The 27,787-nt window shown below is 43.6% G+C and overlaps 2 protein-coding genes and 1 long non-coding RNA gene across 7 annotated transcripts in view; 1 reads left to right on the forward strand and 2 right to left on the reverse strand.

The window, feature by feature from the left end:
- The window catches only part of C22H12orf56 (chromosome 22 C12orf56 homolog), a 74,746-nt gene extending 66,244 nt beyond the window's left edge, over positions 1–8,502 (reverse strand). For both annotated transcript variants that reach the window (XM_014830645.3, XM_070494912.1), the window contains exon 1: positions 7,893–8,502. In XM_014830645.3, the coding sequence (XP_014686131.3) occupies positions 7,893–8,366 (474 nt within the window). In that variant the 5' untranslated portion in view covers positions 8,367–8,502. The remainder of the gene's footprint in view (positions 1–7,892) is intronic.
- Positions 8,503–8,615: 113 nt separating this feature from the next.
- Positions 8,616–15,473, reverse strand: LOC139041626 (uncharacterized). Its single transcript, XR_011497111.1, has 3 exons — positions 15,360–15,473; positions 10,354–10,475; positions 8,616–8,751 (listed from the first exon to the last, which is right to left on the reverse strand). It is a non-coding gene; the product is annotated as an uncharacterized lncRNA (long non-coding RNA).
- A 114-nt stretch (positions 15,474–15,587) lies between these two features.
- The window catches only part of XPOT (exportin for tRNA), a 36,260-nt gene continuing 24,060 nt past the window's right edge, over positions 15,588–27,787 (forward strand). The window contains exons 1-7 of one of the 4 annotated variants that reach the window (XM_044755755.2): positions 15,600–16,013; positions 16,488–16,623; positions 19,284–19,415; positions 23,147–23,229; positions 25,382–25,438; positions 26,435–26,504; positions 27,250–27,468. In XM_044755755.2, coding sequence (XP_044611690.1) covers positions 19,284–19,415; positions 23,147–23,229; positions 25,382–25,438; positions 26,435–26,504; positions 27,250–27,468 — 561 coding nt within the window. In that variant the 5' untranslated portion in view covers positions 15,600–16,013; positions 16,488–16,623. Of the gene's footprint in view, positions 16,014–16,487; positions 16,624–19,283; positions 19,416–23,146; positions 23,230–25,381; positions 25,439–26,434; positions 26,505–27,249; positions 27,469–27,787 lie in introns of all 4 variants that reach the window. The other 3 variants (XM_044755754.2, XM_070494910.1, XM_044755756.2) reach the window with 3 other exon arrangements.

Here is a 27,787-nt window from a genome sequence, read left to right on the forward strand (position 1 = left end):
CAAATATTCCTGTTCTCTCTTCCAGACACATGGAATGCACACATGGCAGGATCACCTTTTCCTGCCCCTTTTAAGCGAGGTGAGGCCACGTGCCTGACTCTGGCTAACGAAATGGGAGAAGGAGTGACATGTGTCACCTCTGGGTAGAAGCTTACAACCCAGTACGAAGTCTGCTGAGTTACCTTCCCCTGCCACGGTGGTTAAATGAACACGTGCTGAGATGGAACCTGGGACACGAGGTGTGACTAAGTGTCACGTCTTGTGACTAAGCAGCACAGATGGACTTCTAATCCACGATGGACAAATGGCTTGAAGGAGACACGGACACCATGCTGTGTGAAAGCACTCAGGCTTCGGGGATGTTTGTCAGTGCAGCTTAACCTAGGCTATCCTGACCAACACTGGCGATACAGCAGGAATCAAACCAACAAACTGCTGCCCACGCGGAGCTTCCCAAGACTCGAATGCAACACCTAAACCATTCTACACAAACTACCCAGAAGAAGCCAAAACAACTGATAAGAGCTTACACCTCTTTCTGACTCCCACAGGGAGAGCTTTGAAATGCTACAAGTGAGTCAAAATAGAGAAAAAAAGCTAAAGAGAAGAAGCATCCATAATACAGTCTCATCTTACGTAACTCTTACTACCTCACAAAATGCATGACATGGATAAACAACACAGCGATCATCTCCTACAAACACAAAAGAAGCATGAAGAGAGATGAACATGGGTGTCAGGAGACCTGTGAGAATTGACTCTGACTCTGCCACTAACTAGCTGTGTCACTCTGGACAGTGTGATGTGTTGTCAGTCTCTGGGGTCCCTCAATACTTGGAAATAATGAAATATGGTCTCCCATTCTTTTTTTTTTTTTTTTTTTTGGTCAGGAAGATTGGCCCTGAGCTAACATCTGTGCCAGTCTTCTTCTATTTTGTATGTGCCTCACCGCCACAGCATGGCCACCAACAAGCGGTATATGTCTGTGCCTGGGAACTGAACCTGGGCCACTGAAGCAGAATGCGCTGAACTTAACCACTAGGCCACAGGGCCAGCCCCTGGTCTCTCTTTGTAAGAGACAAATTGTATGATGGATCTGAGCATCCATTCATTCACTATTCATTCTTCCAAATCACAAATAGTTATTGACCATCTACTATGTGTGAGGGAATATAACACACAGTGACATGGGATGAACAAGCAGATTCTGCTCCCATGAAGCTTACATTTACTATGGGAGATAGATAATAATAAATCATTAAAGAAGTTAATCTTATAATGCAGCTAGTGATAAGTGCTTTAAAGTAAACAGATGTGGCCACTATGGAGAACAGTATGGAGAATTCTCAAAAAATTAAAAATAGAAATACCATACGGTCCAGCCATCCCGCTACTGAGTATTTATCCAAAGAACCTGAAATCAACAATTCAAAGAGACTTATGCACCCCTGTGTTCACTGCAGCATAATTCACAATAACCAAGACATGGAAGCAACCCAAGTGCCCATCGACTGATGAATGGATAAAAAAGATGTGGTGTGTATATATATATATATATATATATATATATATATATATATATATATATATATATCTAATGGAATACTACTCAGCCATAAAAAAGGAAAAATCATCCCATTTGCAACAAAACGGATGGACCCTGAGGGTATTATGTTAAGCAAAATAAGCCAGATAGAGAAAGACAAAAACTGCATGGTTTCACTCATATGTGGAAGATAAACATATAGACAAAGAGAACAGACTAGTGTTACCAGAGGAGAAAGGGGTTAGGGGGTGGGCTAATGGGGTTAAGGGGCACATTATATGGTGACAGATAAAAATTAGACTATTGGTAGTGAGCACGATGCAGTCTATACAGAAACTGATAAATAATGTACACCTGAAATTTCACAATGTTATAAACCATTATGACCTCAATAAAAAAATTTTAAAAAAAACTTTTGGAAGGCAGACAGAAAAAACAAAAAGATACAATAAGTGTGATGGGGGAATGGTATTTTAGATTGGGTGATCACAGAAGGCATCCCTGGGGAGGTGACACTGAATTTGGAAACACAACTGACAGGAAGGAATCAACCCTCTGAGGATTTGGAGGAAGAGTGTTCCAGACAGGATGGCAAGTGCAAAGGCCCTGAGGTATGAAAGAAAAGCATAAAGAGCTCAGGGAAGAGCACTAGGAGATGAGTCAGAGATGAGGGGATCAAATCATGGAGGCTCTCGTAGGCAACAAAGAGTTGGCAAGCTCATTGAGATTTTGAAACAGACAGGTGATATAATTTAATTTATAATTTATGTTTAAAAAGACCATCCCAACTGCTATGTGGAGAGGAATCAGTTTGGAGGGAGTTTCAATATAGGGACTGGACAAGTGGCACCAGAAAAAGGGGTAAGAAAAGTCACAGTTGGATACATTTTGGAAGACAAGTGACAAGGTTCAGAACTTGCTACCCCAAAATATGGCATCTTTACATAATGAATATTTTGAGCTGAAGGAATCTGAGAAAATGGCCAATCAGGAGAGTCTCTTTGAAGCTCCCCACCTCCTCCCTGAAGAAGGTCATAAGGCCTCCTGGGAGAGGCGCCCTCCCCATACCCAGAGGAAAGGAGCACCTTGTCTCCAAGACCAGGATGCCGAGAGGAATCTGGACAAACAGGCCCTGCTACGTTCCCCAGTATAACCGCCAGCTCACACCCCGTTTTGTCCTATCGCATTTTTCCATGACTCTGCAGTGTTCATCAACCCCAGTGAAAAACGCACAGGTTAACTGTTTCTTCAGGCTTTCATTTCCTTAGGAAGGCTCCCTTGTCATGTAAAATTTAAATTAAATAAATCTGTGTGCTTTTCTCCTGTTAGTCTGTCTTTGTCAGTTTAATTTTCAGACCCCACCAGCGACCCTAAGAGGGTCAAGGAAAACTTCTTCCCCCCTACACAAGTCAAGAGGACATACCGATATGTTGGACGTGGGGAGTGAGAGAATGAGAAGTAGGGATGATGGAAGATGCTGCCGTTTCCTAGAATAGGGAAAACTAAAGGAGGAACAGTTTGAGGGTGGAAATCAGCAATTCTGTTTTTGAACATCTTAAACTTGACATACCTGCTGAGCAGATTTTCAACAAGAATCAATGAGATAACGTATTTTAAAACACCAAATACATAATCAGCACTCAAAAAATAGTTATTTTCTTTCCAAATTTACTAAATCTCCTGAAGCCAGGTGTCCTAATTTTAAAAGAGGGGATAATAATTTCTATCTTACAGAGTCACCGTGGGCCTTAATTGGCTTAATGTATGTGAACAAAGGTTGTTCCTAACTACCGCGTCTGTAGCTCTCACCAGGTGCCAAGTGCTATTTTAAGTGCACTACATTTATTAATGAATTGACTCCTCCTCACAACTCTGTAAGGAAGGCGCTGTTATCTCCATTTTACAGATGAGGAAATGCAGGCACAGAGCAGACGTTACACAGCTTGACCAAGTCTATGCAGGGAGAAAGAAAGGCTGAAGAAAAATGCCGAAAGGTGTATTACAGATAATGATAAATTCCGAAACAGAAGAGACAGGTTATGTTGACTATTTAACAATTATTGATTGACTATCTCATCTGTGCCAGGCAGTGTTCTAGGAATGGGAGATAGGGCAATGAACAAAAGAGACCAAAAGACCTGCCCTCGTGGGCTCAGTCAAGGAAAAGCAATTCGGAGAAAAAACGACTTGGGCTTGGCCCAGAAAATGTGTAGGATGTGGATGTGGAAGGGAGAAAGCAGAGGTCAGTTGGCAAACCACAGTGGCTCCTTCAGCACAGCCTGCGGCCTGCTGCTGTCCCAGCTAAAAATGTTTCCTGCATGTTTAAAAGGAGGAGGAGGAGGAGGAGAGGGAAGAGAAGAAGGAAGAGGAGGAGAAAGAGCAAAAGGAGAAGAAGGACAAGGAAGGGGAGGAGGAGGAGGAGAGGGAGGAGGAGGAGAGAGGAAGATGAGGAGGAGGAGGAGAGGGAGGAGGAGAAGGAGAGGGAGGAGGAGGAGGAGAGGGAGGAGGAGGAGGAGAGGGAGGAGGAGGAGGGAGGAAGATGAGGAGGAGGAGGAGGAGGGAGGAACATGAGGAGGAGGAGGAGAGGGAGGAGGAGGAGGAGAGAGGAAGAAGAGGAGGAGGAGGGAGGAAGAAGAGGAGGAGGGAGGAAGGCGAGGAGGAGGAGAGGGAGGAGGAAGAGGATTGTAAGTACTATGACCTGAACAACCTTGAAGGAGGAGGAGATGTACACCACAAGCAAACAAGCCAGGTGGTAAAAAGTGCATTTGCTGCCTGTTCAAGAAGCCACCTGGAGAGCCAGCCCTGATGGCCTAAGGGTTAAAGTTAGGCGCTCTCACCACTGTGGCGGCCCTGGTTCAGTTCCCCATCATGGAACCACACCACCTGTCTGTCAGCTGTCATCCTGTGGTGGCGGCTCACACTGAAGAACCAGAAGGACTTACAACTGGGATATACAACCATGCCCTGGGGCTTTGGGAGGAAAGAAAAAGCCACATGGAGCCTGGGATGGCTGGAGAGCAGATGCTCACTGTGGGGAGTGGTGGAAGGACAAGGACAAAGAGAGGTGGGAGGGAGAGGCAAAGGCTGCGGCAGTTGACAGATGTTTTTTCTCTCTGTGGGTGGCGTGATGGCACTGAAGGAGTGTGAATCCATAGGAAATGCACCGTTCTGGATAGTTGGTTCTCATACTAGAAAAATACATGTTTAATCTTAGAAGAGCTTAAAGAATAGTGTTTTGATGCACACAACAAGAGCAGATCTCTAGAGAATTCTTTCAAAAGTAACTTTTAAAGAAAACCTCAGCCTTTTATAAAAGCTCTGCCAAACCAAGAAACTTTCTAGCAGGAGATGAACCACAACAAAACACCTACTGAGATCTCTCTCCGAGGGCACTTTCAGCTCCTCTTTGCTGGCAGGGAAATCTCACTTGTATGCAACCCAAGGTCCTGGTCTAACTTTTTGTTGCTGTTACCTTCAATTTTTTTTTCCTTAGGGGAGAGAATGGAATTTTATCTGTACGTTTGCAGTTATTTCCTGAAATGTAGCTGCAACATGTGACAAGAACTAAATAGGGGAATCTGGCTGAACCCCGAGTGAGGAGGACTCTATGCTCCAGAGGCATGAACCACTGGTTTGCTTAAGGGCTCTACTGACCAGACAGCAAGAACAAAGGCAGCGTGGGAAGCTGAGCCAACCGAAAGTTAAGTAACAAGACGACAAACTTGTACAACCAAGTAAGAAAACCTTTGAGAAGGGAAAACGATGTCTAAAGAGCTTGCTTTAGAAAGAGGACAGCACCCTAGTAGAAAAGGAGATTAAACAGTTTATCTTTCAAGGAAGGAGGAACTGAACTGGTTCTAAAAAACGAAGCTGCCTGGCACTGAGATCATGTAATTGAAGCAACTGAGTTAGCGTGGCTAGAAGGACGACTACACGAGATGAAACACAGGGATCAGGAAAATCCTCTGCATTCTGGTATTAAGTAAGGACACAGCGTTCATAAAGGGATGATTGTCAACTACATCGGTGGCTATTAATTGGTACTAAGTAAAGCAATTCCGTGACACCCATTTTTCACAGGTCCTATAGAGCTTAGTACAAGCCACTGAACTATAATAACTCTAGAATTGTTTTACAAAACCTTAGAAACAGAGATTGTTAAGGCGTTTTTGCTTGGCATGATTTTATTTATTTCTCACTGAAACAATATCTTTTTAAGCAATTACCCATTTTAAAACACCATCATAGGAAACACTTCCGTATTCATTTCCTGTTGCTATTGTAACACACGGCCAAAACTTGGTGGCCTTAAACAACACAAATGCATTCTCTGACACTTCTGGACGTCAGAAGTCTGACACGGTCTCGTTGGGCTAAGATCAAGGTGTCCGCAGGACTGCACTCCTTCCGCAGGCTCTAGGGGAAAAGCTATTTCTTCGTCTTTTCCAGCTTCTCGAGGCCGCCCACATTCCTTGGCTCACGATCCTCTTCCACCGTCAAAACCAGCAGCGTCTTTCTCGTGCTGCATCACTCTGCCACTGCCTCTGCTTCTGTCCCTTTCCCACTTTTAAGGATCTTGTGATTACAGTGGGTCCACCCGGATGATCCAAGATAATCTCCCTATTTTACACTTGGCTCATCAGCAAGTAACGTTAATTCTACCTGCAACTTTCACTCCCCTTGGCCATGTAATGTAACATATTCACAGGTTCCAGGGATGTCTTTTGGGAGCCATTATTCTGCCTACCACAATTTTAACCAAAGTTTATGCTGTGAGAGATGGACAGTCACTCTGTCAACAATGCTGAAATCTTAGGTTTGTTCAGCACATTTTAGGCATTACACATGCTTCTATATGCCTGACAGGTAAACTTTGTACATAAAGCATGACCAAATAAAGTGGGGTGCCTTTGTGTAGGATTCTTGGCTTGGGGGCCTAGGGAGCTTTACCATACTTGGCAGACTCTCACAGCTTAAAAAGAAATAGACAAACTACTGAAATGAGTATACTGTCTCTTTCGGGGAAGAGTAACAATCTCCTAAAATTATTTTTATTAAAATTTATTTAATTTATTTATTAAAAATTTATTTATTAAAATTTATTTTTGTCAAAAGAATAAATGTTGACGCTGCACACACTAGAAAAAGTTGAGCATTTAATGTTTTCTAAAACATTTGGTCAGAAGTTTTAAAAACTTTAAATTTTAGTTCAAGAGAATTCAAATACTGACAATGAGGAAAAGGCAGTTTTACCTCCAACTTTTACTCAAAAAAAGCAGCAAATAAATCTGCACAGTGGTTTTAGACCACAGCAGTATTGTAAGTAGGAAAAAAAGCTTTTATTTTTTCATTTCATTTTATTTTTTTCTTAGAGATGTGTTCCAAACAAGCTATATGAGTCTCTTGGCAAAACAGCCCCATCAAGAGTCTTGCCAGCCTCTCCCTTGGGGGATGCAGAGACTCAGGCAAGGGAAAGGAAAACGAGGCTAGACACCTGTCCCCAGCGGAAAAAGGGAGGAGACACCTGCAGAGCAGCTCAGACAAAAGGAGCCAAGGGGAGAAAAGGAGTAACCGGAGAGGAGACTGCTTCCACTCTGTTGCTGGTTTATAAAGTAAATCTACTCCTGGAGGAAAGGGATACAGTAGCAGCAATAATAACTGGGCCGAGGCCGGGCTGCCACACTGTATCTCCTTCCAGGCTCCGCTCTGACGGCACCCCTTCCAGGAAGTTTTCCCAGCATGGCCTGAGCTCAGCTTGGATCAAGAGACCCGCTTGAGATCGCTAGGCATCCTGTGCACATCTCATTAATTATGCATGCATTCATTCATTCACTTATTCATATCGAGCACCTAACACGCTCTAAGCGCTGGAGGTAAGTAAACAAGACATGATAGCACTTATCACATGGCATGTGTCCGCATCGCTGGTGGCTTTCTGTCACTCCCACAGCAGCTTCCAGGAAGGGGCCCTAGTTCATTCTTGCATCCTCAGGTTCTAGCACAGTGGCCGGCACAGGCTAGGTGCTTAATAAACGAAGGAACAACCTTAAAGCGTACTTTTGATAGGGGGCTACGTTCTCAAAGCTGTAGTCCGATTTGTGGGGACGAGGGATGGCCGTACACACGACGAGCAGGGGAGAGGCACCTTCACTCGCGTGCAGACAGCAACCCACAGCTTTCCTACGTGGCTGCTAGAACTCAAGGCAGTCAGCGCGGGAGTCCAGGGCGGGACGGGGAAGGTGGCGCTCCCGGTCCTCCTCCGCCCCGACCCCTGACTCCCGGCGCAGAAGGGCTGGGATGGGGGGCCCGCAAAGGGGCTTCTAGCGGGCCCGCCCGCGCTCCTCACCAGGTCGATGGCCACGACGTCCCGCAGCGCCACGACCCGCCGGATGGACTTGGGCGGGTTCTCGGTCAGGTAGATGAGCCGGTCGCTGAGCACCACGTACTTGAGGGTGTGCTTCTCCGAGTCGGACACCACGACGCACGGCTCGTAGGCGCGGACGGCGTCGTAGACGGCGGGCGGCAGGTGGCGGCGCAGGAAGGCGTCCAGGCGGCTGTTGGTGCGCGCCGGGAAGCCGGCGGGCGCGGGGCGGGCCATGCCGCCTGGAACCCGCGCGCCACAAAGCCCCGCCGCCGCCGGGGGGCCCGCCCCCAGGCCGGCCCCGGCCCCAGGAGACAGGGGGCGGGGCGACACACCGGGCCCGAGTCTCCCTCCGGCACGCCCCCCGGGCTGGGGCTGGGATGGGGCTCTCCCCAGCGCCCCAGCCCTTCCCCCGCCGCTGCCATTCCTTACCGACTGTCCCGAAGCCGCGGTTTTCATCCTGTTTTCTGCTACAAACTTGAACCAGATGAAGTTTACTGATTTGTTTGTAAATAGGCAGAACAAGCCTACAACCCTACTAAGACCAATCACACAGATTTCGCGTTTGCTTCTGACGTCGCCTGGCGGAGCTCTCTAATTTTTCATCAGCGTAAATGGAGGTCTTCTTTCTCCAACTGGGTAAAAGCCCTCTGAGAGAAGGGATGCTCGTCATCAGCTGATTTGGGCACCCTCAAGCCTGCCTGGTGGCTGTGTGCCCGCTGCCCGGGAAGAGGCCTTGGGGACAGTCGGAGCTCCGTCTGTGTAGGATGGAGGAGTGGGCGAGGCCTGCGTCTTGAAAAACTGAAGCATGTGGGTGAAGGATGCTGACTGTGCGCTCTCGAGGCTGCAGGGTGGTAAAAGTACCGCTTAGTTTTTACAGACCAGGAATAACTTCCTATAAACGAGGTTAGGGAGATCAGGACACAACAGAAACTTGCCTCCGATAACCCTAGATGAGAACTTTCGTTTAAATTCCAGGTCCAAGAAAAGTCATTCTCTCTCCCTCCCCATTCACCCAAAGACCTGGTAATGAAAACCATGTATATATATATATAGGTGATGGTTGTTAATTCTGAAACCCAGAATCAAATTACATATTATTTTATATTAACATTAATTATTAATATTCCTTATTGCAATTTATATTCTCCTTTTCCTCACATTTTACTATTGTATACTGTATGTTGTAAGTAATTTCAGATCCTTTGTGGAAACAGGGTATAAATAAGTTAAAACGCACAAGCAGATATTGTAGTCTAAATTGCTACAAAAAGGAACTGAGGAGAAATGTTAGACTCTGGCTAAACAAACCTGAGAAACTAGAACAGTAGCAACAAAGAAAGAGGAACAGTATTTCTTTTCTCGGAGAGGTTGTACTTGGTGAGTAAGGAGAGAAGTGCCACCTGCTGACACTCTCTTAAATGACCTAGCGTTTAAAGTTTTCTCCGACTCTTATCCTACATCTGACACTTCATAACTGGATGAAAAATGAGCCCCAGAGACTTCGCTATTTCCTCTAAAATAAAGGCTGTTCCCTATCTAAACCACTCTAAACAGAGTGTGTTGCCTCAAACCATCAGAACACAAAGGCCCCTCACCTTTGCCAAACAGCGACAGCTCACAAGAGCCGCTGAGAGGCAACCGGCTAAGTCAGAGGTGGACGGTGAGGCCCACGTAGGGGAAAAGGCCTCACTCCAGGCTGCTCTTCGGTGACCCTCAGGCTTCCTGCTCCATACCCACTTCTCAGGACAAAGAAAGACAGGATGACCGGAACTGGACCAGAAATGGCGGCACACCTGATCTATCTGCCCAGAAGCCTTTCGTAAATGAGCTTTTGGTGACAAGGGCACTAGGCTGACCAAACGTTAGGATGAGCACATGAAGAAGGGAATTTGACAAAGGGATCGGTGGTTAAGGTGACCTCAGTTAAACCTAACTCTGTGGCACACACAGAGAAGGCAGTCATCATGGTTTCCAGGCACTCAGCTGTTCTACACTGTTGCCAAGGTAACGAGATTCAGACTGCAGGCAAGGGGTTGATGGGGGAGAAAGGTCACTGGATTTGGAGTCAGGAGAAGCGGGTTAGAGTGCTAACAGTAATGCTCACGTTCTGAGATTTTTGGAAAGTCACAACGTTTTCAAGCCTCAGTTTCCTCATCTGTAAAATGAAACTACTACTGTTTGCCCTGCCAACCAAAGAGTTGGTGTGAGGATCAAAGGCAATGAATTATGAATTCCAAAAGCACCAGACACATAAAGTATTCATATTCCCTTATCTTTTGGTAAGATATGTGGATATCTAACATAAATACACCGAGATAGGCACTTACTCCTTATCTTCTATGTCCATCCAAACTCAAGAAGCATTTGGCACATAAACTATGCCATCAAGCACGTAATAGATGTTTCTTGATAAAACTATCCAAAGGAATGGAACATTACTTACCCGGAACTACTCCCCAAAGTCACTCTCCTTGACCAGAAGAATTTTCACCAGAAGAACAAAGTAGCCTTAGGTCCAGAGACAGCCATTTCAATTGCAGTCACGTGTCCCTTAGCAACAGGAGGCTACGGTCCGTGAAATGTGTCGTTAGGGATTTTGTCGTTGGGCAAGCATCATAGCGTGTACTTACACAAACCTAGGTAGAATAGCCTACGACACACCTACGCTGTATGGCACCAATCTTATGAGACCACTGTCGTATCCATCACTGGTCCATCATTGACCGAAATGTCATTATGTGGTGCATGACTATAGTCTGAAAGGACAGTAGTTATAAGCTTAAGGCTGTAGAGCCAGATGACCTGGGTTCAAATTCCAGCTCTCCCAGTCAGTAGCTGAATGACCTCGTGCAAGTTACTTCCTCTCTCAGTGCGTCAGTTTCCCCATCTGTGAAATGGGGTAATAGTACCAACCACATAGGGTTATTAGGATTTACAATGTTTCTGAAGTACTGAGAACAGGTACTGGGAACAGAGTAAACACCAAATAATTGTTTTAAAAGTAAATTGAACAAGTTTGTGATTCCTGGTACATATATGGTCATCCAGTTTGCCGTATACAAAGTAATGTCAAATTCTTCTTCGTTGGATGCTAGTCTAACATTTTTAACTTTAGATTAAGGCTCCAGACAAAAATATAATCTACATACACACACAAGAGAATAGCGTTTTTCCTTTTTTCCTTGTGTTTTTTGGTGGAGAAGTAATTAGTGGGCCATAGGTCATAAGAACCTTGTGAGGATTTCAAACTAGAAGTACCCTTCAATCAGTCTAGGGGTTCTAACTGTTCCCATCTCCCAAATTGAAACTGAAGACAGACAGTATGCATAGAAAGAAACTTGAAATCTGTGACAGGAAAACAGAACCTGAATTTTTAAAGATGTCTGATTTAGGAATCTTTTAGTATTAGTGGATACCAATCACATAAATATCTACAACAGTTAGCAATCGGCTGACACATGGAGGAGAGAGATCATTGTAATAGAGTCTAAGGGACCATGAAAATACTTTGGATTAAAAAAAAAATTGTTTTCTTTTACTGAATAATGCTCCAATGCTCCATTCTGCCTCCGGCTTCCTGCTTCACACCCACTTCCTCTACGAGAAACCAATGGTTGGACGAGGACCAGTAAAGACAGAGGACCTGACCTATTTTCCAGCTTCTTTCTCTGCCAAGAAGCCCATCATGAAAGAGTTTTTGGTGACAATGGCAGTAGGCTTAATGAGCATTGAGATGAAGCATACGAAGAGAATTTGACAGACTCAGTGGTCATCAGCTCATAACTATACTTTTTTGATTCAATTAAATACATTTCACAAACATTTACTGAGAAATTATTATCCATAAACAGAATCAGGATAAGACTTATTTTCAGTCTTCAAGAATTGACTGTCTAATACAACAGTCACACACAAATTAAGACAACTGCACAGAAATTAAATTCACAAATTTAATACAAAATGAAACATATTAAAATATATTAATGACATAAGAGAGGTTAAAAAAAAAAGTAACATCAAAGAAATGATCAAACAAGCTTGGTTTAGGAAATCTGGGAAGGCTTCAGGAGGGAGACAGTATTCAATACCTGGTCAAAGAGTGAATGAAACTGGAGCTGGCCCAGTGGTACAATGGTTAAGTTCACACACTCTGCTTGAGCGGCCTGGGGTTTGCCAGTTTGGATCCCAGGCACCAACCTAGGCACCGCTTATCAAGCCATGCTGTGGCAGGCGTCCCACATATAAAATGGAGGAAGATGGGCACAGATGTTAGCTCAGGGCCACTCTTCCTCAAAAAAAAAAAAAGACAATGAAAGTATTTCTTTTTTCCTTTTATTATAGTCAGTTTCTTTAAAGCTATTTTTTTTCTGATTTCAAAAGTGCTACATGGTCACTGTGGAGAATTTTTATTTTAAATCCAAAAAGGTACAAGGAAGAAAACAAAAATTACCTGCAATCTCTCCACTAGCAGATAACTTTCAAGTAATGGATAAATTTCCTTCAATGAAGCTGCTTCGTCCAGTCCAGGAGAGCAGCTTTGAGGGTCTAGTCTAAGGTGGAGGAAGTAGGGGAAGGAACAGACAGGACAGAGGTGACAGCACTATGCTGACACTAAACTGGGATGCCGACCATGAAGGAGATAAAGGTGACCCGAGAGCACCGAGTTATGTCGAGGGGTCCCATGCAGCGGCAGAAGCAGCCACATAGGAGGGAGATGTATTTTGGGGGGGAAGATCATGTCTGGTTTTGGATATGTTAGAGCGGAAGTGCTGGTGAGGCGTGTAGCGTCTGGGAACACAAGCTGGGAGTACAGAATATTAGAACCAGAGATAGAGAATGGGGGGTCATCTTCATAAAATTGAGTGTTGAAGCTGTAGAAGTCGATCGTTACTGAGAGAGCAGGTGCAGAAAACCAGGTGGCTCAGAAGGCGGCCTTGGGGAAGACATGTTGAGAGAGCCAAAGGAGGAGTGGAGGGAAGAAGACCAAGAGGAAACGACAGAGAGTAAAAGGAGCTTGAGGATAACCTAGGGTCAGAAGTCAAGAAAAGAGAGAACTTCAAGGAGGAAGGAAATGGTCAATAGAGAAGCTGAAATAAATAAATTACTAAAAATGGTCTCAGGGTTGGATAATTTGTAGGAGTTTTAGTAGAGTGATTTGGGAGTAGAAAACATTACAAGAAGTGAGAGAATGGAAGAGTAAGTGTAGGCAACAAATACTGTGTACTGAAGATGAAAAATCGAGAATGAAGAGGCTAGGGTTCCAGCCTGCCATTTACTAGCTATGTGACTGGGATACGTGACTCAACGTAGATCCACCCTCGTGTCCTTATCCGTAAATTAAAAATGAGGATGATACCTGCTCCATCCCTACAAGGTTAAGAGGAACAAATCAGAGAAGACAGATGAAGGCATATTGTAAACCATAATGAAATATATAAATATTACCTATCTCAATTCTTTCAAGTACTCTGGCAATTGAAAGACAAGGGAGATATGTGGCAGGAACAATTTCTACTGTAAGAAAGCAGCCTCAGCATATACACAAGAAGAAGAGCTGACTCAGTACCAGAGTTCTAAATGTCATCATCCTGAATGGACCATGATTTGAGAAACAGGGATTAGGAGCAGAGACTAGAGTCTGTGGGTTGGACTATGACTCAGACTAGGTGGGTTTGAATCCCAGCTCTGCTCCCTACTTCTACGCACTTCAGTTTCCTCATCTATAAAGTGGGGATAATGACAGTACCTACCTCACAAGTTGTTGTGAGGATTAATTTATGAACACTTAGAACTGTTTCCGTCACATAGTAAATGCTCAAAAATGTTAGCAATATATAAATAAATGTACTGCCATATGCAAGCATACATGCTTTAAGTTAAAATAATGACAGTGTTGGGGCCAGCCCAGTGGCATAGTGGTTAAGCTTGCATGATCCACGTTGGTGGCCCAGGTGAATCCTGGGCACAGACCTGGCACCACTCATCAAGCCATGCTGTGGCCGTGTCCCACATACAAAATAGAGGAAGTTTGGCACAGATGTTAGCTCAGCAATAATCTTCCTCAAGCAAAAAGAGGAGGAAAACAGATTTTAACTCAGGGCCAATCTTCCTCACCAAAAAATAAAATAAAACAATAACGGTGTTGTCAACATTTTGATAACTGGTATTTTATATTGGTATGAGACGAGAAACTGCCCGTCCCTTCATGGATGGGGTAGCCAGAACACGGAATGGTCAAATTTAATATCCTTTCAGGTCCTCTTCAGTTGGATTCCACCAACTGCTTCCTTATTTGTCCCAAAATGAATTTACAAAATTGAAAGAGATTTTTACAGTCCTAGGTATCTGAACTACCGTAAAGGGCCAATGTTACTAGATAAACTATAGATAAGCTGTAGAAAGTAGGTAAGCACTGTAAATGTGTCATATGACATTTAACATGTGAAGTAGCCACAAAAAGAATTTACAATTGAAAGAGGTAAATAAAGATACTACAATAGACTGTATTTGGATGTTTTTTAGGATAATGCAGTGGAATATAAGAAATATATTACAGCCTTTGGAGCCACTCAGACCAGGATTAGTATTGGGCCTCCACAGTAACCCACACAGGACACAGCTAATATAAGAATCCAGACAATTATCCACTTATTGACTTCTAAGTGCAGGCTGGCCCCTGTGCTAGACTGTGGGGCTACACTGAGATACACGGGACAGGAAGCCTAGCCTGACAGTTTAAACAAGTAAATTACAAATGTGATGTAAACGTGATTCAAGATATCTTATACTGCATATGAAATGCCCTGCACATGGCGGGTCACTCAATAAATGTAACTCTTGAATGGTTACATTAATTTTACTCTACTTCTCTTCCCATCTCCCCCTCCCAGGTTTCGTTTGCTCTTCACTGTAGTCTCAGTGACTGCAACCCAGCCTGTATTCAGCACACACCGAAGGACCAACAATGAAACCTAAATATTAAGCACTTGCTGTGTGCCGAACACATGTATTAACTCAATCCTCCCAACCCTCTGAGGTCAGTACTATTATTACTCTCATTTTACAGATGAGCGCAGATAGATCATGCAACGTGCCTGAAACCGAGGTCAACAGCCAGCGAGCAGGGGCCTTGGCATTCAAAACCACGCACCTCCGGCCAATCCTGCCTCTATGAAGCATTAATAAATCGGTGGATGAACAAACGAAGTAACACTACCCCAGAAGGAACCTACAAGTAGGACTCCCTAAGAATGCTCCTTTTTTCATGAATGACAAAATATTAGCACGTTTAAAGTGAAATTTAAAAGTTTTCAGCGCTCCCCGGGGATCCTCAAGCTCTTGGATTCGGAACACGAGGAACCACAGACGAGCAACTGAACAAGTGATCACACGTGGTCTGGACCACGTCATCCGGGTCTCGGGAGTTCGGTACTCTAATCTCCCAACTACCTGAAAAAGCCTTTGGGGAACATGCTGAGCGAACCCGAGCGGCGGCTCCAAGCCCATGAGGACCGGACAAGCGCCTCAGCAGCCGGGGACTGATTCTAACCCAACGACCACCCCCGCTGCCGCCCGATCCCGGCATGCACCACGGGCCCCGGCGACCTCCGCACAACCCCCCCTCCTCCCTCAAGCGCGTGCGCGCCCGCCTGCCCGGAAGCACCGCCCTCATGTTGCATGCTGGGAGTTGTAGGCGCCCGGGCCGGGCCCGCGGGCCGCCGTCCCCACTGTGCATGAGGCCGCTGGCGCTGGCCCGCGCGGCGCCGACGCGGGGAGCGCGCTTTGCGCTGACTCAGCGGCGGTGGCGGCGGCGGCGGTAGCCGGCCCTCGCGCTCTTTCCCTTCCTGGGGCGCCGACCCCGCCCGCCTGCTTGCTAGCGTGCCGGCCCGGCGCCACGCAGGAGAAGGCGCCAGGGGACGCGGAGCGGAGGGCGGCGCGCGGCCCCGGCCAGCTCCCTCTCGGCGTTAGCGCTGCGGCCGCGGCGGAGGACGACGGCGACAAGGACAGGGCCGCTCTCCCCGCTCCCTGCGTGCGGCGCCGCTGCGCTCGGCTGCCCGGCCCTCGGGAGTGCAGGCGGGGAGGCGGGATGGAGTGATAGGGAAGGTGACGCGGGGTCGGGGGCGGCGGGGCTCGGCCGCGGGGCAGTCCGCGCGAGGCTGCGGGGAGCTGGCCGGACGCCGGGAGGGGTGCGGGCCGGGGCCTCCGTGCGGTGCGCCCGAGGCTGGGGGGACCGGACCGGGGCGGGGTGGGAGGGGGGAGCTGGGCCGCGCCTCCGCCGCCGCGCGCGCCCCGAGTGCGTGGCCGCCGGTTGCCGGGTATTTCATCACCCGGGTTGCCACGAGGCTTCTTGTAGGGGAGGGATCCGGGGGAGGAAGGGGCCAAGGCCGCAGGGGAGGGTCGGCGTCGCCAAGCCCGTTGGTAGTAGTTGTAGCGTGTGCCACCAGTTTCAACGCAGAGACCGCAAACTTGATTCACCCCCCCCCCCCCCGCCCCGGGACCAGAAAAAAGAAAAGTATTATTTCTGTGTAGTAATTTGCCAGCACAGCCACGCCATTTCATCTCTGCCTTTCCTCACAGTTCTGCGGGAGTGGAGAAGCGTGATGTTTCCCTGTAACCAGAAAAAAAAAAAAGAGTACATCTTGAAAGTGTTGATGAGTTGTTACTGGAGAAAGTTACATTATATTAAAGCGACTTGTCAGCGTGGTGTTCAAAGGTTGGGGAGATTCAATCCTGATCTTTGAACAGTCTTCAGTAGGGGTGGGGGAATTTTCCCAAATTGTTTGTTTCTTGATTTAATGGCTCACCAGGAAAAGTTAGAGCTTAATATTTTAAGTATGTTGCTCACCTACCTTCCCCCAGAACAGTTGCTGGATGCGCAATTGAGGTGTTTGTCAAATTGTAGCAAATGCTCTGCCTGCGTGGCTGTGCCGTATTAGAACATTATGTTTTTGTGCCAGACCTTTTCCTGGGAAGAGTCTCACCTTTTCGCACAGGTTGTAACTTTTCAGTTGTTTGCGCGCACGTAGGTAACTTACCTTGTTCCATTGCGTGTTGATTATTATCCAGGCGCCTTCTCTGTGGGAGATTCTTTCTGTACTGACAACTCTTCGTTTCCTTAGGTTGTTTTAGTTGCCATATTTTTTCTTAGGACTACTTGCTGTTTCCCTTAATATAATCAAAGTGGCTTGACCAAGCTTAAGAAGTTTTCCGTAACGCCATGCCAAATTCAAGGAATCTTTTATAAGACTGCTCAATCTGGGATTCATAGAAACTCAGATTGCCTTTTCTCTGAGTGCGTTTTTCAGAGAAATCGTCATCATTTTCTTGTCATTTTTGGCTGAGGGTGGTGGAAGAAAACTACTGCCTTTTTTTGTTTCCCCATCTGTTCAAAATGCCGATTTCCTAGCATGATGTGATAATCTAGAATGCTCCAAGTAGTTCCCATTCTGCCTGTGCCTAGCTCTGAATTAGAAATAACCTGTTGACGGCCCACTGTGTGCCCGGCATACTTTATCTCATTGAAGTCTTTGCAACTTAGGATACACATGCTCTTTTTTTCCATCTCACAGAGAGGGCTCTCTTTCCCAGGTTTCGTAGTTGTCCATCTGGCCCCAGTTTGAAAAGATTGCAATACAAATTCAGGTCTTTCCAAATCCAAGCCCTATGTTCTACTATGTCTTAGGGACATAGTGACGAATATTCAAGACAGTCCTCGCCCTTGAAGGTTGATGAGAGAAAACTAGTAAGCAGCAGTGACAGCGTATCAGCACTGACATGGGGCATCTAATCCCCTTTGGGAGAGTGGGACAATAGGGGGTCAAAGAAGTGTTCTTGAAAGAGATGACCTCTGAGCTGAATTCTGAAGGACAAGCAGGGGTTAACCCTGTAACCAGGAAAGAGCAGGGTGTGCAGAGATGAAAGACAGAATGCCACTGGCTTTGCTGGGTTGGGGTGCAGCATAGTGAGGAGTCATTCAGAAGTGTTTGGGTTTTAATCCTGGGGGCAGCGGGGAGCTACACTGCCTTGCTGTGGTCTGCAAGCGTGATAGGAACGGAAGAGAAGGGACCAAGCCTTGTTCCCCAAGGCTTGCAGCACATAACCTGCCTGATCATTTGATTCCTGCAGGCCTAGAGGAAGAAGAAAAGCACATTGTAGCAGGGGTCCTCAGACCTGGGTCAGATGCTGCCCTCACCGTTCCAAAGCCCCCCATTAGTCTCTTGGCCTCTTTAGGCTCTGATCTTCTCTTTGGTTCTGATAATTAAACCAAAAAAAGCCCCACAACCTTTTAATGGGAGTAGTAAGGCCTGGTCTCCGACCTCGTAGGTCTTGAGAGGATAACTGATTTATACATCATTTAGAATTTGTTTGTTCTTCACATAAATATACATTCTATCAAAAACCAAATTGCCTTTTGGGGCTTATCATGTTCTCATTGGAGAATGTTAAACCTTATATTCTGAAAAAGTACATTACTTCCAGAGACTAAAAAGGTATTCCAGGGGCTGGCCCCATGGCCTAGTGGTTAAGTTCGGTGCCCTCTGCTTTGGTGGCCTGGGTTCAGTTCCTGGGCATGGACCTACACCACTTGTCAGTGGCCATGCTGTGGTGGCAACCCACATACAAAACAGAGGAAGATTGACACAGATATTAGCTCAAGGCCAGTCTTCCTCAGGGGAAAAAAAAAAAGGTATTCTAGATAAGAATAGTCAGTATTAAGTTGTCAATCTTTATAGCTACTGTTAAAAAACGTTTTTTGAGATACCTTTGTAGACTGGCTGGCAAGAGCAGAGATCTGTAAAAGGCGGAGGTTGCCCATTGTTCAAAAGCTAAATGACTGATTTTTCACTCTCCCACTCCTTCCTCTTTCATAGGAAACACCCCAGTAAGGATATTGAACTCTGAGGTTACCACTTAGCCATTCTAACTTTTCACAAAAAGGTTTGCGATATTGATAAATGGAAGTAGGCAAATTTATAATTAGCATAATAAGATCTGGATTTGCCATTTTTTTACTTAATATAGTTGCACAATTGCCCTTTTAAGTACTAGAGATAGTAACAACTGCATAAATTAGATACTTCTGTTTAAAGCAGAAAATAATTACTTTCTATAGCTTATTGATGATCTTGAAGAATAAGAAAAATTGAGAACCGAGATGGCATCCTTTAGGGTTTTAGAAATTGCACATCTGTGGTGTGTTTAGCAGGCCCATTCTTCTGGGACTTAGGCTCCTTTCGTTGTAACTTGGATAGTTTCAAAAGAAGTTCTTTTAATGCTTAAACTTCTTTGCATAATGGTATCCACTTGTTTTGCTGTTCTGGACAAGCATCTGTTTTGTTTATCAAGTATTGTTTTCTTGGACTGTGTGTGCAGATGTTTGTGGAGCCCTCTGTGGGATCCGAGGGTGCCTGTCGTAGTCAGCAGACTCCACGGACGGCAGCAAGGATGGATGAACAGGCTCTCCTAGGGCTAAACCCAAATGCCGACTCCGACTTCAGACAAAGGGTGAGTTCAGTTGCCTTCATCATTTGTTAAAGCATGTTGCCAGAGATTTGCATTAGAGGACTTGAATTAAAAAATGCCTCTGCTGATACAGGCTTAATTTGAGTAGAAACAAATAGAGACAAATTTGAGATATTTGAATATATTCTGAATACAGAAACAGTGAGAGTTGTGATTTATTTTCTGTTTAGTTGGCTCAACGAAAGTATTAAAATCTCATGTGATTCCAGGTAGGTCTTTTTGTCACATCAGTCATTCTTTCTTTCTTTTTTAAAGATTTTATTTTTCCTTTTTCTCCCAAATCCCCCGGTACATAGTTGTGAGTCCTAGCTGTGGCATGTGGGACGCCGCCTCAGCATGGCCTGATGAGTGGTGCCATGTCCGTGCCCAGGACCCTAACTGGTGAAACCCTGGGCGGTGCTGAAGCAGAGCGAGAGAACTCAACCACTCGGCCATGGGGCCACCCCATAGTCTTTATTTCTAATAATTTAAAAGTTGTAGTGCAAAGGATTGTTCGACGGACTTTTCATAGTAGCAGACATGCGTATTTTGTTTCTTCACTGCTTAGTTTGGTCTAATCAAGTTGTTTAACCCTGTGTTAGTGATATTTAACATCCTTGTTATTTAGTCCGGGCAGAAGTGAATAAGCAGTTATGATATGCCATGCCTTCGCTTATGTAAAATGATCACATGATAAGGAATCCATTATGAGGCGCTGGGATATTTGGGTGAATAAACAATTGAACATAATGTAGCCTTCACCTGGAATCAGGTCTGTTGCTGAAAGATAAAAGAAGCATCTACAGAAGAAGCCTATAATTAGATTTTTTAAAGATGTGTGGGTGGTTTGAAGTATAGGGTAAGTGGAAGGAGAGGCATTTTCTCTTTTTTCTTCTTCATAGCAAAGGATATGTTTTATAAACGAGCTAAACGAGGTTAACAATCTCAGTATTATAGCAGTTTTTGTTCTGCATTTAAGCAGGAATTTATTTTTTTTAAGTAGTAAAAAAATCTCAAATAATTTCTAACATAGAACCACATACATGCCTCTGCTGTTAAATAAGTAACCAGACCTCCAGATAGAGGGAAATAACAGGAATTGAGATTTTAATATCTGGCTAATTACAACATACCTATCAGACTAGTTAGGGCATCAAAGACGTTACAAGTGCAGCCTTCTGTGTGCAGTCGGAGGTTTCCTTTCCTAGGAGTTGAAGCGACCTGCCGTCAAACCCTTAGTCACAGTTGAAGCATCACAGGTCTTCCCCTTGGTCTGGCTTGGTGTTGCATGGTTACTGTAACTAAATGCCTCTTGGCTCTTGGTTTAGTTACTAGATAGACTTTGCTGTTACTTTTTATGTTTCTTTTTTGAAATCGTTTGTTTTTTGTTAAATTCCACCATCTGACAGATTTTTTAAATGTGCACGAATGTCTTTTTCAGAAAAGTAAAACCGACACGTTGTTAATGATTTGAATACAGATGTGAAGCTTTTCATCCAAAAAATCGGTTCTGTCAGTCACATGCATATGTTAGGCACACTGGTCCCGGCTTAATTTGATAGCCTGTTAAGCCAACCTGAGTAACAGTTAATTAGGATGAAAAAGAAGGAATCTTAAGGAAAGTGAATTGTGATAGTCCTGGTGTTGGAGTTCAGGAGTCGTGAGAGCATAATCCAGTTTCGTGGTAAGATAAAGGACTGTCCACTGACCCCAATTCTCAGTTGTCTGTCTGTGGTTCTCTGTTTTCTACTGAGCAGTAAAAGTAGCTGAACGGATTCTCTTCCCACTTACAGACAGTGCAGCTTTAGAAAGAACGTATGACGTAGAAGAACTAGGTGATCAAAGCTGTGACTTGTTCATCATTACAACAAATTTTTTTAAAATGCTAGTACCACATGGATTCAGAGTGCAAAGACTTTAGTTGGAAACTTGCAAGTTATTTTTACTTTTTTAAAAATAGGATATCTGTCTTTGGCTTAAAACTTGCTATTATTTAAAGAAGATGGTATGTGAGTGACAATTCCAGCAGCTGAGTCCCGTCCCCTTTTTTGGTAAGTGAAATATTAGGTGGTAGTGCAGCGTACTTGATTGACTTCCGCCTTGACACTGCCTGCCCCTGTGCTATAGGAAGCCCTAGGTTTCATGGAATATTGTTAGATAACAACTGAACTAGATTATTTTGCCACTGTTGCATTCCTATATTCTTAATTTCTAAAGATGGCCTTTATTTACACTTAAGATAGTATCTGGTCATCATCTCCGCACCTTCATTTACCTGCTTCTCTTGTAGTGGGAGCAGCCATTGAGACCACGTGTGGAGACCCATTCTCTCATTCATACAATTACACCATGCAGGAAACTATCACCTAAATGTGGTGGCTTTTTTGCTTCTTTTTTTTAACCTTTGGAAAAAATAATTTTACATCTTGAACCAGTGTGTGTGTGTACGTACGTATATATATATATAACTGAAACAAGTTACACAAAGTTATAGTTATTCTTACTAAGTGCAGTGTAGTCTGATAGTCTCTATTCATTTTCATGTCTTAAATTGCTGATCAAGACTGATAAAATTGATTTCATCACTAATAGGGCACAAACCACAGCTTTAAAAATATTGACTAATTGAAATTAGGTTCCTCTCATGCTTAATATTCCTTCAACTTTGTTTCAAGGTTTGTAAAATCATCTAGCAGGGTTTCTAGTTTATGTGTAATTTTCTTGACTGTTTGAGATACTTTCCACAGGTTGTTGAGATTACTGTGTGTCTGTGTTGGATGTGAAACTTGCATGTGTCGTTGATGCCAGTTGCAACATGCTGATAGAAGAGTGGCAGAACATCTCCCGCTTTCCCAACAGTGTGGTAGAGAGCAGGGGCCTTGGGGCCGCATCCATCTAGAGCATATTCCTCTTGTAACCAGGCCCTGAATTCATGGACAGAGGGATGAGAAACGCATTTCCTAAGGCTCTGACCTTTTCAATTATTTGGTACCCAAAATTCGTATCATGCAGTTGTACTCCATTTTTTATCTCATTTTTTAGGGAACTTACATGATATAGTTGAAGAATTGAAATACTCTTCTGTGTAACAGTAGATCAAATGATGTACAGAGTCTGTTTTGTCTTTCACAATCACCTCTTTAGTAGCATGTTGGTGGTGGTGCCGACGAGTGGATTCTGACTCCTGGTGACCCTGGGGACAGCAGAGCGGACCCCTGCCTGGTCTGTCTGTGTGCCACCCTCTCACCTGCCACGCTCTATCAGACAGTGCTCCACTGCTCTTCATAGGGTTTTTTCATGACCAATGTTTTTGCAAGTGGGTAGCCAGGTCCTTCTTCCCTTTAATAGCATATTTGCTATTAAATAAGGAAAATACTCTTTATATACCATTTTATAATTGCATAGACCTCAGTAGTATAGCGCTTGACAAAGAACTTGTATGTTTTCTCTCTTGATCCTCTTAATAACCCAGTGAACTCTGCAGGGCATTTTTGTGTTGTCTACTTTGCTGTGAGGAAACAGGTTTGAGTATCTAACTGATGGAATTTGCTTTTTACTTAACGTTTTATCTGGGAATGATCACTAAGTTGCACATATTCAGAAGACTGACTATACTGTTTTAGATGCTTTTCTTTAGATCCACTGATTTGCTATTCCCAGAACATTCTGTTTTGTATGAGCAGGGCATTGAGATTGACTGTTCCAAATGCATTTTCTGCTTTGCAATCTTACAGGCCCTGGCCTATTTTGAGCAGTTAAAGATTTCCCCAGATGCCTGGCAGGCGTGTGCAGAAGCTCTAGCCCAGAGGACATACAGGTAATTAAACCAAAATTTGCATGACTCTTAGAAGAATTTAAATTTCTGTGAACTTGACAGGACTGCTAAATTTACCTATATTTGGAAAATGTTTTCATAAAAACATTTTATGACTTGTGTTTTGGAAAACCATTCAGTGTAGAAATGAGAAAAATAATAAACTAATAATTTGGCCATTCCAGGATTGACTTTTCAGTAAAGCTGTCCTTTGCCTTATACTGTGTACCTGGCAGCAGATCCCAGCTGGAATTTGGTACTGTAAAAACTTCCTTATCTTCTTATGAGGAGTGATAGTTGGTTTTCTGAAAAGTTGGTAAAGGAGGTAATCATAAATTATATGTATCTTAATTTTTTATTTTAATGTAAAGTATATAAGCATTCAGTTACCAATCTTCTGATCTTGGGCCAAGGTCTTTGTATGTGTGCCACTAGCACTTAATGCGTCATTCTTATGTCCATCACACCTGTGATCCATCTTCTGCAGTTTCCACTGTGGGTCTCTGTAGTGGATTGAGAAGCAATGCGTGCAGATTCCTAGACTTTTTAGTTCTTTGTCCCCACCTCTCCAGGTCTTCTGGTTACTTAACACACAGCACTTGCGTGCAAGGTTTTTCCCCCTTGCCATGTGACTTTCTATGAAGTCTTTCTAAAGCATTCAACCTAATTTTTACAAAAACAGGAACTCTCATCATGCTCATTTCCTTAGTTTGTGTGATAGTTAAGTTACTTAATTACAAAAGTAGTATAATTGGCCCAGTGAGGCTTGGGGAACCACAACTGACTAGCTGTAAGCAGACAACTCATGATGAGAGCTGATGCGTGTGGGGTTAGTGATGGCTCCTAGCTGGCGTTCTTGTGTGGATATCGGTCATTATGTTTTATAGCCGAAACCAAGTGTCCCAGTTTAGTGAAAGTTGGTTTTGAGAACATCTACTGTGCGTCTTAGGGTAAACAAGGGCCAACTTTTAATTAAAGGCATCCTGTAGTTTATTTTTTGAGTGGAAAATCTAAATCTTGTATAATTAGTTAAGGCTTCACTGTCATCCATGATAAGAGTAGAAACCCTAAGGTCTTAGAAGAGATGCGAATTAAACCTAATTTTAAAAAAACTTTTAAAAAATTAAGTTCCATCTTCTTATGTGTGAAATTGATTAATTCCTGTAGTTTTAATTAAGATAACATCTCCCTTCTGTATTGACCAGCTTTATATGTGAAAAATTCCTTAGCTAAGCCTGGCCAAACCATCTGTTTTGGCTGAATAGATTGTTGTTCACTAAAGGGACTTTGTAGCTGGTTTACTACCAATCTGCGTCACCCCTAGAGAGACAGTTGGAAGTGGATAATTGGTGGATACTGGTTTTTGCCCCCAATTTATAAAGGCAGTATGTTTGTAACTTGGGCTTCTGTATGAATTTTGAGGCTGGACTGCCAGTCCAGGTGCCCTGCTCGTTTTGGATCTGGGTAAAATATAACTGTATAGGGTTGACTTGAAGATGAGCTTCATGACCATCTCTGATTGGACTCCGTGTCTGGCTGTTCTACCATTTGTCATTTTACACCTAGTCTTTCTATTGTGAAATGTAGGAGTTGTTCTAAGAATCCTAACATCTGGAATTTAGGGGGAATGCCTTTGTTTGCAAAGCACTATGCTTAAAGTGCATCTTAATTTTTTTTGGATATTCTGCTCACCAGATTTAATGGAAATATTGAATATTGTATAATAGACACTAAGTGCTCAGCTTTTTAGACAAATGCATATGAATGTAATAAATGAAAAAGGTAAAAGCCGACTGTCTACTTTAAGAAATGTTTTGGCGCCGGCCCGGTGGCGCAGCGGTTAAGTTCGCACGTTCCGCTACTCAGCGGCCCGGGGTTCGCTGGTTTGGATCTCGGGTGCGGACATGGCACCACTTGGCACACCATGCTGTGGTAGGCGTCCCACGTATAAAGTAGAGGAAGATGAGCATAGATGTTAGCTCAGGGCCAGTCTTCCTCAGCAAAAAGAGGAGGACTGGCAGTAGTTAGCTGAGGGCTAATCTTCCTCAAAAAAAAAAGAAATGTTTTGACTGTGTTAGTCATTAATATTTTGGCTTTCATTTGTTTTCACCAACTCATAGCCTGCTTATCTAATTTTACTATTTTTCTTTTTCAGTGATGATCACATAAAGTTTTTCTGCTTTCAAGTACTAGAACATCAAGTTAAATACAAGTAAGGCTTTTCTCACTGCTTGACTGAGATTTCTAGGGAGCTGCCGCTTTTTTAGTTTTTAGCTAACTAGTCTTTAACTAACTAACTAGATAGTATTTCTCTTCTTTGGGGAAATCATAATACAAGTTGCAAATGGACAGTGGATGTTATATCAGTTTATAGATGTGTTTTGATTTATCCCAAAGTGTTTTAAAAATACTGAGTTTGTTGGTTACCTATAAAAATCCAGCCATTTAACAGGAAAAAACAGGTTTCCAGCTTCTCTGGGAAAATCAGAAGATCTAGCAGCACCGAGCCCGTTTCCCTACGTGACAGCTCTGCGCTGGAGTTGAGTGGCCATGTGGGCACTTGTATTCAGCACCCCTGCCTCATGCAAAAGCAATGAATTGCTGTTCAGAGGACCCTTGCTTTGCCTCTTGATTTATTCTGTAAACCAGAGACCTCAGAGCATGGACATGTTTCCATTTGAAAAATTGTGTAGCTGCCATTTTGTTGCAATATGAACTGAAGCACAAATCAAATTAAGATTAATATTGATACCTCACCTGCCACTCCCACCTCTATTTTTTTTTTTTAAGATTGGCACCTGAGCTAACAACTGTTGCCAATCTTCCTTTTTTTTCCCCCTGCGTTTTCTCTCCAAATCCCCCCAATACGTAGTTGTATATTTTTTAGTTGTGGGTCCTTCTAGTTGTGGCATATGGGATGCTGCCTCAACGTGGCCTGACAAGCGGTGCTGTGTCCACACCCAGGATCCGAACCAGTGAAACCGTGGGCCGCTGCAGTGGAGCACTCGAACTTAATCACTCGGCCGCAGGGCCAGCCCCTTTATTTTTCTTTAAAGTAATGGTCAGAGACATTACCAGTTTATTTTAGGGAATTTTAGATAATTGAATGCTCTACAAATTTTCCCTTTCAAATATATGAGGCTGGTGTTTTTTAAAACCACAGGTATCAAATATAGCCATTATTATTTTTCTTCTCTATTTTGAACAGATATTCAGAACTAACTACTATTCAACAACAACTAATTAGGGAGACGCTCATATCTTGGCTTCAAGCTCAGGTAAAACAGTAATTTCATTCAGTGTCTCAAATTACCAGATATTTAAATTTTTATTTTTGCAAGAGTTTGCAACTTCACAAACATGGATCATTTATCCTCCATTTGATCTCATAGGTTTTTTAGAAAGTGCTGGTTTTGAAGATCATGGGTAGATGAAAATTTAGTGATAATTTAAAATTATATCAGTAAGTGAAACTGTCATGTTCTCTGTGACAGTGCGGAAATTTTGGTATTAAAATATAATTTTTTTTTTCATTACTTGACAAAAGCGGCCTTTCTGTTCACTCTTAAAGGTGAGCCCCCCAGACAGCCCCTTCACCAACAGCCCTTCACCAAGGGGCCACTAGAGTTCACAGTATGTTCTTTTTCACTAATTTTAGCTAATCCTAACATAAAGCAGCTGTGTAGCTAGGATTTTTATTTTCCTTAAAGAGCAAGCAGCTAGAAAAAAAAAATTGAATTTTTTTTTCTTCTTTGAAGAAATTATAGGAACTAGTAAAACTCTGCACATGAAACTTCTCTCTCAAAGTGTGAGAATGAGAAGTACCGTTAGCATCTTGGTGGCTTGACTGTTCTCCTTCTTGCCACGGAATTATTTTGTAATTTTCAAGCATATTTGTTGCACAGCTAACGTACACCTCGTTGACATCTGGTGGGTTGTTGCCTGTTAATGATAAACAGGAAAACAATGTGTTTGAGTCAGAAATGTACGTTTAATTTCATGGGCTATTCCTCTGTCTGTCAGATGCTGAATCCCCAGCCAGAGAAGACCTTTATACGGAACAAGGCTGCCCAGGTCTTTGCCTTGCTCTTTGTTACAGAGTATCTCACGAAATGGCCCAAGTTTTTTTTCGACATTCTCTCAGTAGTGGGCCTAAATTCCAGGGGAGTAGATCTGTACCTCCGGATCCTCATGGCTATTGATTCAGAGTTGGTGGATCGTGATGTAGTGCATACATCAGAGGCAAGTGACTTCCCGTTAATTTTTAGTTTTTAATGTAGATTTTGTAGGAGCTGATGGGCATATAATAAAAGGAGCAGGAAGTCTTTTTTTTTTTTAAGATGAACTTTCTTAAGAATAATTATAAATTTACCCAATATTATGACTTTTGTTTTACAAAGGAACTTAAACTTGGGTTTTTCTTTTCCCAGGTCTAGGTTGAAGATAGAGTATCACTTAGGTTTTTTAACGAGGCAAGCGCTTTTTCCAGTGAAATTCACAAATCGGTTTTCTCCTGTGAATCGGTGGAGAAATGTGGTCTGCACTGACTCCTGCTCTGTAG

Source organism: Equus asinus, chromosome 22 (genome assembly GCF_041296235.1).
Source record: "Equus asinus isolate D_3611 breed Donkey chromosome 22, EquAss-T2T_v2, whole genome shotgun sequence".
In the NCBI taxonomy this organism is placed as follows: domain Eukaryota; kingdom Metazoa; phylum Chordata; class Mammalia; order Perissodactyla; family Equidae; genus Equus; species Equus asinus.